The 11,911-nt window shown below is 31.9% G+C and overlaps 1 protein-coding gene across 2 annotated transcripts; it reads left to right on the top strand.

Annotated features, from left to right (window-relative positions):
• Positions 1-2,859: 2,859 nt before the first annotated feature.
• Positions 2,860-11,582, top strand: LOC110721486 (transcription factor UNE10-like). Of its 2 annotated transcripts, none has more exons than XM_021900641.1 (6): positions 2,860-3,150; positions 3,759-4,302; positions 7,787-7,891; positions 8,323-8,388; positions 10,841-11,248; positions 11,356-11,582. In XM_021900641.1, exons 1-6 carry the CDS (start codon positions 2,984-2,986, stop codon positions 11,458-11,460), a joined length of 1,395 nt encoding a protein of 464 aa, XP_021756333.1. In that variant the 5' UTR covers positions 2,860-2,983; the 3' UTR covers positions 11,461-11,582. The 2 variants fall into 2 exon arrangements, with proteins under 2 accessions (XP_021756333.1, XP_021756332.1); XM_021900640.1 differs by having other exon boundaries at positions 2,861-3,150; positions 3,759-4,323.
• Positions 11,583-11,911: the final 329 nt, after the last annotated feature.

The following is an 11,911-nucleotide window of genomic DNA, read 5'->3' as shown; positions in this document are numbered from 1 at the left end:
CTGTTAAATCTATTGGAGGAAAATGAGAATCGGATACTTTGTCTTTTTATACTTTCGTTCTATTTTGTAAATTTATTTTTTAAAAAAAGGATAATCTTAAATTTACAAATCTTATAGCTTACAATTACAACAATTCAAATATAGTTTTTTAACAAATATAATACATATATTCACAACTATTAATTTTATTTTATTTTACTAAAAATTGGACTTGAATTGATGTATGTGATATAGTGATACTTTCATCAGGTTACATAATACCCTACAAGTTCTGATTTCAAAAAATTGAAAACCATAACCAGATTCTGTTGCAACAGGTTCTCCATTTTACTACCCGAAAGTCCGAAACCTTTTACACAGGTTCTGGCTCAGAAACCTGCGGTTACAAACAGATTTGAATTTTTATTCAGGGTACCTTGAATTTTTGCTCAACCCTAGTGCTCAATTTATGTTTCTACGGAGTAATTATTAACTCTCCTAAAACTTTGAATTGGTCAAAGTGAATTAGGAACTACCTGAGAACAAATGAAGTACTACATACGACTTTTATTTTTGAAAGGTCGACTCACTTACTATTTATTTTGCAACCTTGGAATATTTTATATATCACAAATAATATTTCAAAGTTGCAAAAAATATAAACCGGAGGTAATATAATTTGCAATTTATATAATAGAAATAAATTAGCATGTGAGTTTTTATTAGTTTTCTTTATAAATTTTTCAAATATCAACATTTATATATATATATTTTTTATTATTATATGTAGCCAAATCATTTATGTCAAAGATGTCATTAAATATTGTATAAATGATAAATGAGTCGAACTTTTATAGTAGGAGGGAAAAAGTAATTTAGAGAGAGATTACGCCAACTGTCGTACGAGCACCACAAAGTGGATGTTCATATGGACTAGGCCTATTTGTATTTATTCGCCAATCTACGGCTCAAAGGTCGACCCATCTTGATAAGATGACTCGAATTGATATTTTGAGGTGTGACCCAATAAGTATGAAAAATTCATGCTTTTTAATTGACGGTCCAATGATCAGGTACAATATAGCCAGGCCACCATGCTTAGGTTGAGTTTTTTGTACTAGTAGTTAAAGTTTTAGCTCAATTGACTTTTTTATAAATGCGGTGGCTGGAAAACGTTAAAAATTGAAAACTTAAATCACACGGATTACGAAAATTCGATAGCAGTCTTGCAGAAGTAATAAATGGGCAGATGGGCTACATAGTTATGATGCAACACTAAAAAAACTTCGCATATGACCAAAACCCAAAGTTAGAATTCCTAACTTTCGTAACTTGGTGATATTAGATACGGTGTAAATATTCATATAATAATATGTACACTGAATACGATCTCGTCAATAAAAGTCCAAATGCATATCAAGTTATCAACTAGCTTAGTTAGTTAAAGGTACTTAAAATTTGAGATCGAATCTTATCTACATTATTGTCTTACGACTCTCTTTACTAAAAAAACTAAACATTAATTATGTATGATTAAGTAATATATCTCAGCTTCTGTTTGTGTTAAATATCTATATACGTGTTAAACAAATGTAAAACTTAAACAATCAATGTTATCAATCATTTTTTTATTTACTAATCAATATACTCTTATAAATTAAGCCCATAATTTATGTTTACAAATGTTACTTAACATTTAACTTACTATCCTAACCGAAAAGTTGAAGTATTCCTGGATTCCATGGTAGTTACCTAAACGTGAAGTATGTATGTCGGACTTGAGATCTCATGTTAGCGAGTATGAAATTAAAAAAAAAATTAAAAGACCTCGTGATCCAATGGATTAATCAAATGAACATTTAGGTTTTAACTTGTAAGAACTAAGAAGACTTAAATCCAACAAAGGGGAGTGAGTCTATAACTAATGCTTGGTATGCATACTAGAGGTGTATATGCCGATCAACTTAATATATATGTGAAAAATATCATAATTATGTAAAATAAAGTTTTGAGTCACTCTGCATCTCCAATAATACTCCATACATAATATTAAAATCTAATATCAAATATCGTCCATAAAATCATCAATGTAAATTTGTACTTCCATAGTATGATCAAGTACTTGGCAATCGATTAGTGAGTCACTGCTTTAGATAAGAATGGAAAGGCAAAGCTGAAGCGACTAATGAAACAAAAAATGGCCAAGCATAATTGGAATTTGTACTTCCTCTGTATAATAGGAATGAATAACGATCACATAAACTGTAAACAATATAGGTGACAGTACGAAAATGGCCAAGCATTTGCATTGAATTCATAAACACAATGAAACAAAACATAACACAATTCATGAAAGCACAGAAATATATGAATGGGCTTTGCATAGATACTTGATGATGCAACTTTTTTGTAATGATATTGATATTATTACAAGTATAATATAATGAGAACTATGTAGTGGAGTACTTCCATTGTTTCGTAATAATCGTAATATTAGGTATTTTACAAAGTTTAAGGAAAATTATAAGATGCTGACCAAAATATGAATTTTATGATATAAAATATAGTTTCAGACAAAATATTCAAATTGAAAATTAAAGTTAAGAAAAAATGTTGTATATAAAACTCATGATTAAAAGCCCAACTTCTACTAGAGACATCTTCCTGACTTATCACTGGTACATTAGAAGCCCATTTAAGAGCCAATTACAAGGCTTTCCATATAAAACCAAAACATCATAATAAAAATATATAAAATTGAAATAACATAAAAATAAAGCCCATTATTGAATAGCCCGTTTATATGTCGTGGACTACAATTGTACACGCTCTCAGTATTTGACACTAAAATATATTTGAGGGGCAAATGGCAATTTAAGTTACTATCATATTTTAATTTATTTTTTAATACAATTTCCACTGAATCTTACCTCTTTGCTTAGGTTATAAAACCTAAATAAGATAGAACTTGTACTTTGTATTATTATCTAAATAAGCAAAAATCATGAACCAAAATCATTGTGTTCCTATTTGGAATAATCTAGAAGATGGTGGTAATTCTATCCAATTACAACCGCCGCCACCACCGCAGCCGCCACAACTGCCGCTTTCAAAAGCTCTTCCTTCGCAATCTCTATCCGCCTCCCTCTCCGCTGGTCCTGATACCTCCATGTATGCACTCTTCCCCTACAACTAACTAAGCTAGTTTTATTATACGCTTATTATTATCATTATCATTATTATTATTATTACTCATTCGGTCTCAATTTACATGTCCAATTTAATTCAAATTCTCTTACATGATATGATCAACTAGAACAAGTAATAAGACGGAGGGAGTATTATTATTATTATTATTAACACTGAGCTATATATCTGTCTCACTAAGTTATATTAGCTCCGATCATATGTGTCTTACTTTTTGATACTTCTTAGCATGATGCTAGACCAGTTTTTTTTAATGAGTAGTTAGATACACTTAATAAGTTACATAAATTCAGTTAGGGCTTGCATTATATGAACATAAAATTAAAAAGAAAAATAAAATAATATAAAATCCCAAGTACGGTGATCAGTCATTAATCATTGAATTTATTTTGAGTAACTCAAACGATTTATTTAAAGTCATTATTATTCTTTATATTTTGTAGGATAAAATCAGTTATAGTGGAAAGAACAATTTGAAATGAAAGGATAGATTATTCATTATGTGGTGATCACATTTTGTAAATTTATTTTGACTAAATCTAATATAAGTTGAATGCCAAAATAATTAACAGGCTAGATTACGAAATGGCGGAGCTAACATGGGAAAATGGGCAACTCACAATGCATGGCTTAGGCTTACCGCGCGTACCAAGCAAATCCAACCTAGCCGAAGCCGTGGCGTGGCCTGAAAAAACCTCCACACGTGCCAACGGCATGCTTGAGTCCGTAGTAAACCAAGCCTATCAAAACCCAAAACCGACACCCTCTCGAGGGCGCCAAGGCACGTGTGAGCAAGACGAAGACGACATCGTTCCGTGGTATGGGCCACTAACACCAGCTCCTGTTCCCGTGACGCTCGACGCGCTCGTTCCAAATACGAATGTGATGGGTTGCTCCACGCGCGTGGGGTCGTGCAGTGCAGCGGCGCGTGTTCCAATGGGTTCTGATTGGAGCGTGAGTAAGAGCGCGACGGAGAGTACTAGGAGGAAACGACATGCGGAGGACACGTGTGAGCAGTTGAGAAGTATGAATAATAATAACGGTCTTACGTCCACGTCATTTGGACCTCCTTCACCGGGAAACACCATGACTATTACTGTTGACGACCATGACTCGGTAAGTCATAGTAGGTCTCAGGTAATTTTCTAATCCCGTCTTTTTAATCTCACAATAATTTTTTTAAAAGGAAACATTAGGTGAACATTTTATTAAATCAAATTGAAGTAAATAATTTATTAAAGTGGCAAACCTTTAATTAAGGGAACCAATGAAACATACAAATCCTGCCTTATTTACAATTTTACATCCTATCTAAGGTGTATCAATAAGATAAGTCAAAGTGTTGCTCATCCTCAACATAAGAAAATAATTTTTTAATCACTTGCAAAATATTTAATCTCAGAAATTATTTAATTAATAATGTTTTTTTTAGGGAATTAATAATGTTTATTCATGAAGTATAATTAGGCCAAAAATAAAATAAAAAATATTGCCATTTATATTTTGGAGGTGTACGTGTATTAAACGAAGTAGCTTACAAGTCACAAATAAAGATAATAATTGCATATTGGCAATATGAGGTTATCATTACATGATAGCTATGTAACTATGTAATTATATATACATGGTGGTGTAACCATTTTTTGTTTGTATATATGTCCGATAAAATACCCTTTTCAATTGGAAATTCTAGGTACTAGAATTGGATTAAATGTGTATTTTTTTCATGTGAATTGTTGATAACAAGTAACAACAACATTTAGATTTTTGAGCATGGAGGGAGATAATTATTTGATGATAGCCAATTAGTTAAGAAAGATTGAGAAATTTTGATATTTAACATTTGTTGCACAAGGAATGGAATAAAGTAAATGCCTAATTCTTAGAAAGCAAGATTCAATTGTGAATGTCAAGAAAAAGGTAGAACTCCGTATCAACCTTATTGATAAAGTCATACGCTAAAATCCTAGTGTCTTCATTTTTTTTTTACTGGTATGGAGTTGATGTTAATGATAGTCCCTACGCTCAAAAAGTAGATATTAATGGTTAAATTCAATTCATTAAGAGAAAAATATTCTTGTAAAACTTTATTCTTGTGTCCTATTTCAAATTGATCCCTTATCACCTTATTATATGGTTTGGTACTCGATTCATATTAGGGGTAAGCTTTCAAGCCAAAATCAATAGCGAATCTTTGGAAAAAAGAAGTGGTACTCTCACAATGATTTCAAGTGTTGCTATTAGGTCACAATTCCAATTCCATTGTCTCTATCTAATCTTTGAAAAAAAGAAGTGGCATGGTATCCTCACAATCTATTTCATGTGTTGCTATTAGGTCACAATTCCAAATCCATTATCTCCTATATATTTGTTCATTGTATTGAGTCTATATAGGGGGAAATCACTAGTAAGCAAGAATAATCCACTATAGCTAATATGAAGAAAAAAAAATGTTTTCTATATTCATGTGTTGAAAATTAGGTCATGATTTCAAATGTGTATATCTTTTGCTATTTGTTGATGTGGTCGGTCCATGTTGGGGCGTCCTTAGCTTTCAAATAAAAAACAAAACTCATCAACAACTAATACAAAGAAAAAAGGTACTATGCAAATGTATTAGGTCATGGTTAATCATCAATGGCCTACTAGTTGTTCATGGGCATGTTAAGAATACAATAGTTGTAGAAGGATCCAACAACGTAACCAATCTGTAGAAAAAAAAAGACTTTTTACAATTTTATATATATTCTCGTGTGCTATATCTTACATTGGATCACAAATTCAAACTCTTGATAACTTTTTAGTTAATTACATTGAGCCTGTGTTAAGGAAATCCTTATAAAGTAGAAACTCACTAATAATCTTAATTCTTAAGAATAAACATGATTGTATAAACACATTTTTGTGTTGCATATTAAGACACAATTCCAAAATCCTTATCGCTAATGTCAATTGTTTTTCATCCACGAAAAATAAAAATAGAAAAACATTTAAACTAACATTATGTTTAGTAGATGGTGATATACAAAGGAAAAATTCATGGGAAAAATCCCACCTTTGGGTCATTCGTTTTTAATAATCACACCTTTGAGTTATTTTTTAATAATCCGACCTTTACCCCCCATTCTTTTTTATTGGTCTCAATCGGTCATGTAACCTGTTATAAAAGGTTGCGACCTGTGATTGGCCAAAAAAAAAAATAAAAATAAAACAAAAAAAGAAAACCAAAAAAAAAAAATAACAAAAAAAATATAAAACAAAAATCAGCCAGCCACCATGGAGGCAGGGAGCCAACCCAGCCACCAACCAGCCCCCTCTTCACTCACGCACCACCCTAACTTACCCTCAACCTCCACCATCACTCACCGCCCAAACTCGAATCAACAACAGCAGCCCAGCAGCTCGCCACTGCTGCACCTGCTCGTCACCCTGAAGCACCACACCACCACCAATCGCACCCTCATCACCTCCCATTTCTCCACCCATTCACAGCAGCAAAACCGCAGTTAAGCACCACCATTTTGGCACACAAACAGCCTCGCAATTGGCAATTACGCCCATGCCCCAATTCAGCCAAAGAATCAAGGACTCTTGAGCAGGCGCTCAGCTATATCGAAGCGGACACTCCTATTTGTTCAATGTTTTCAACTTTGAGACAGGAAGTTCAGAGCGGTAGCTTCGAATGGTATGAGCATCTGCTCCATTTTCGCGTGAGAAATTGTACAAATTAATGAAATTGGACGGCCACGATTCCTTTAATTAATCCAAAGGCAGAGATTTTGCTGATGCTTGTTGATGATGTAGCTGATTGAAGGTGATGAATGGTGAAGATGATGGTCGATGATGATTGAATGATGATGAATGAATTAGAGCAGCCAAAAATGAATCGAAGAGGAGGGGATTAAGGAGTCTGATATTTTTTGGGGACTTTTAATTCTTTTTCTTTTTTCTTTATTTTTTATTTTTTATTTTTATTTTTATTTTGGACAGATCAAATTGTGACACGTGTACATTAATAAAAAAAAAAATTACCTCCTCAACCGGTTTCAGGTAAAATGGGACCAATAAAAAAGAATGGGGGGTAAAAGTCGGATTATTAAAAAATAACTCAAAGGTGGGATTATTAAAAACGAATGACTCAAAGGTGGGATTATTCCCATGAATTTTTCCATATACAAAAGGGGTTCATGGTAATAACACATAGTAAGCTATATGTAATTTCACACACAAAAAAAGTCAAATTGTAAATATTTTTTTAACAAATTTTCATTACCATTCTATCATACCACTTCTAAAGTTCTAATGAAAAATTACCAAATTTGGGGATTGACAAGTATTGCTATGGCTTTTTTCTTTTCACAAAAGTAGATAAACATTCAAACATTCATTATCACCTAGGCACACCTACTAAACAAGCAGTTAATTTTAATTACTTTTTAATAAGTTTTATTCCATCCATTTAGGATAAATAAAATTACCACCTATCAAACAAGTTGTTAGTTAACTTTAGTTACATACCTTTATTGAATCTTGGATTATATAAATCACTATTATTTTGTTAATTTTAATTAATTAGTTTCATTAATTTTATAATTTATAGAGGGAAAGAGGTGAAGAAGAGGAAAATCAAAAGCAAGGTACAGCAAAATCAGGTGTATCAACAAAAAGGAGCAGGGCTGCTGCTGTTCATAATCAATCTGAAAGAGTATGTCCTCTGTTTGTCTGCTACTTGTTTCTTCACAAATATAACCTCATTTATCTTTTGTTAGCAATTTTAGTTGACATGTCAGGATCAATATTATGTCAATGCTATTTTAATTTTATTTTAAAGGAACGTCACTATCAACCTTTATAAGGTAATGATTGGAGGATTATCCTATAATTAGTTGTTTGCTAATTACAGTTGAATTAGGTTTGCTAGATTTAATTAAAGATTAAAGGTGACGTAAAAGTGGTTTTTTTTTATCATATTCAATATTTATATTATACTGGTACTGATTGGTAATTTATTTTTATATTGATATTTTATTATTGTTATCTTTTTTATTGGATTTGCTTGACATACATCATCATCATGTCATCACATTTTGTAATCTCATAATTTCATAATTAATCACATGGTAAACAAATTCTCAGAAAAGAAGAGACAAGATCAATCAAAGGATGAAGACATTGCAAAAGTTGGTTCCTAATTCAAATAAGGTATGTACTCCCTCCATTTTTCTACACTTTTACAATAGTTAAATTCTTTAGAAAACAATGAAAATGTAAAATGTGAGCGAATGTAAGGAAAATACGGATAAATTAAAAGAGATAAAGTAGAAAGACATACAAAATTCAGAAAAAAAAAAAGAGAGGATAAAGTAAGAAAATGAGCTTGAAAATGTGTAGATGGTAAAGATGTTTGTGAAAAATATAATTAAGCCGAAAGTACCTCAAAGCATAAAGTTGGTAGAATAAAAAAAAAACGTATATAGTATATCTGAATTGAAGTGCTGAGCTTCAAGAATGATGCTCTCTTGACGACATGACGCCAAGTGCATGAGAAGTGTATGAGGTAAAAGGGAAGGAGTTCTTCCTTACTCACGATGGCAAGTGCATAATAACAAGTGTGTTTTCTATAAGGGAAAGTGTCATTTACTCGCTAATATAGTACCACTATCCTTAGTACTTTCAAGGGCATAACAAATGTGTCCTCTAAAAGAGCAAGTGTCATCCACTCGCTAATGATAACACTGTCCTTAGTACTTTCAAGTTTCAAGTGCACACAATAATTTATTGTTTAATCTAGGATAAAAGATTGTGTAGTAAAATTACGAAAATTATATAGGGGGTCAATAACAAAAAAGTCTTTAAATTCATGATGTTGCTGGGCAAGTGGATTTAACAAGTACTCCAATGAGCATCGCAGCCACTAAGACCTGGCAAATTGATGGAAAATGTCTACTTTGAGTCTTCATTTATATTTATACAGGGAATCGAAATGACACCTTTACATTATCTTCTCAACATGGTTCTTGATGCCTCTAGCTAGTAAGTAGCCATTGTGAATAGGAGAATAAGCATTTAAATTCTTTCTAGTGTTGTCAACCACATTATTGTGTTAGGTAATTCCTCAATTCATGGTCCAAGATCACTATACTTTAAATTGTAAATATTATCAGCAATTTTGAACAAAATCGAATAAAATTAAAGTATCATATATGTAATCTACCACACCATTATTAGACGGTATGGTGTGACTCGTGTTCACACATGGATACTTTATTTCATGCCATGCCATGATGTAGAATTATTAAAAGTTTTATGTGTATTTTTTTTTTTTTTTTTTTTGAGAACTCTATAATTTTATAGAATATTAGCTTTGACAAAAAAATGTAATGATGATTGAGTTATAATTCAGTGGTAACACACATGATGTGGCGTTGATATAATAGTAAGGTAAAAACCGAGTAAGATTTAATAATAATAATAATAATAATAATAATTTAAAGAAAAAAAAAAAGAATTATTAAAGCTAAAGGGATGAAGAAAAGGCGATTAAAATGGGATTCCATGTAAAATGCAACATCTTTTACCTTTGAGCATAAAGAACCTAAAGGTCTAAAATAGGAGGGCCATGAAAGACAAGTAATCTAGTGGTTTTGGATTTTTTGGGGCATCCATTTATCTTCTCCACATAGTTTAGCAATTTGGATACATATCTGATATCTCATACTACGTATATTTGATGTTAGCCACATATATAGATTTTTTTGGGTAGCATTTAATATAAGATACACTATTGTTAAATAAAAACACAAATTGTAGATATTTTGACCAGTCTTTTCGATTTAATAATCGTAGCAGTACAATATGTTTATACATAAATTTTTATACAAAAAAAAAAAAAAAAAAAAAAAAAAAAAAAATTGTTGGAGGGGCCTACATGTTTCTTCATATCTATTGGGATTTGTTTTTTGGCTTTTAATTTGGTGGCTATAAATTTCGGAAAAAATGCTCCCCTTTTCAATTTCATAAATACAGAACATTGTTAATTGAGGTCCACCATCTTGACTATCTGAAGCAACTTGGGGTTAGAATGATTCTAACAAGAATAACTACTTCCTAGTCGTTAAAAAAAAATGAAAAAGAAAAAGAATAACTACATCCTATATGATTAAAACAAAAGGTTTTCCTAAAAAAAAAAAGTTGATATTCTTTTTTGGATGCAAAGAATTTGATAGAGATCAAGTGCTTATTGCATAGTAAGATTAAAGTATGTAATAATTATTTTAAACATATGTGGAATTTCTCTTAACTAATCACCTTACCTTGTGTGTCATTTATAGTGCTAATCAAGTGTTGTCTATACTATAGACTTTTAGAGTAAAATAGCGCACTTTAATTAACATTAAAATTTTGAAACCTTTATCTTTGGTAAGTGTCCCAATCTAGTTTGAAATTATTTAGTAGTCCGTTGTGTTATAATGGTTTTTCTTAATGAGAATGGGATGATTTTCCTAGGAGTTAGCTTTCATTTTGTGACTAGGGTATACCAACTTCTCCTCTTAGCTACTAATTATGTGATTTGCACTTCATTATACATCATTTAATTATAGAATTAAGGCATGTTTATAACCTTTGATTATCTATTTTTTTTTTTTTTTGGCAGACAGACAAGGCTTCAATGCTTGATGAAGTAATTGAATACCTAAAGAATTTACAAGCACAAATTCAAATGCTAAGTCGAATGAGTTTGCCGCCCATGATGATGCCACTCGCGATCCAACACCAACTACAAATGTCGATGATGGCTCCGATGGGAATGGGTATGGGGATAGGTATGGGAATGGGAATGGATCACATGAACATGAATATGATGAACCCCATGGCACGGCCGCCTAATGTGGCCGGAGTCCCTCCCTCTTTCATGAATATGGCTGCTGCTTATAACATGCCATTAGTGCCGCCAACATGTGATGGTACCGGTAACCCTACTGGTGGTAGTGAATGCCTGTTGCCTCAAGGAGCCATGGTCCCGGCGGATCCCTTATCAGCATATCTTGCATGCCAATCACATGTAAGCACGTCAATTTACATTATTGGTATCAATATATTTGTTAGATACAAGTGTGTGTACATATAGTACGTATGTACGTTACTAATGTAACAATGTTTAATTTACAGCCGATGACGATGGACGCATACAGTAAGATGGCTGCCATCTATCAACAACTACAAAAACAAACACAGCAACAAATAAACCATCATCAACAAAATGCACCAAGATAGTTCCAATATAGGCTAAATGTGAAGTACGTTCTAGCCAGGATTACGTATACTCCCTCCGTGTTTAATAAGTGTTACACTTATCATATATTCGGTCATGTTTTAATAAGTGTTACACTTCTTTTTTTGGCAATTATTTTTTGGCAAAAAGCTACCTTTAAATATTATATCTCTCTCCTCTCATGGTTTCCATCCAAACACGGGCGAAGCCAGGATTTTCAAGTCCTGGGGGCCAGACTTATTAGACAACAGATTGATGGAAAAAAATTGAAAGGTACTAATATTTTATTGTCACAAAAAAAATTAGTTTAAACCAAAACATCTCTAAGAAAATCTAGTGTTTTTTATTTCACGATTTAACCTATATCAATACAAAAACAACCATTCTCAAATTAAGTAGCATATAACCCTAAAATTTGATCCTAAAGGTCCATTCAATTAATTAAAAATTAGC

The sequence above is a fragment of the Chenopodium quinoa genome, unplaced genomic scaffold (assembly GCF_001683475.1).
Source record: "Chenopodium quinoa cultivar QQ74 unplaced genomic scaffold, ASM168347v1, whole genome shotgun sequence".
NCBI lineage: Eukaryota > Viridiplantae > Streptophyta > Magnoliopsida > Caryophyllales > Amaranthaceae > Chenopodium > Chenopodium quinoa.
Note: the sequence above shows the minus strand (reverse complement) of the source record. Positions and strands in the feature narration are given on the sequence as shown.

What these genes read in the sequence shown, in the direction of transcription:
- LOC110721486 (XM_021900640.1), top strand. Translation starts at nt 2,984, where the DNA reads ATGAACCAAAATCATTGTGTTCCTATTTGGAATAATCTAGAAGATGGT. An exon ending in TAAGTCATAGTAGGTCTCAG is followed by an intron (nt 4,324 to 7,786) that starts GTAATTTTCTAA and finishes TATAATTTATAG; the next exon opens with AGGGAAAGAGGTGAAGAAGA. An exon ending in ATCTTGCATGCCAATCACAT is followed by an intron (nt 11,249 to 11,355) that starts GTAAGCACGTCA and finishes TTTAATTTACAG; the next exon opens with CCGATGACGATGGACGCATA.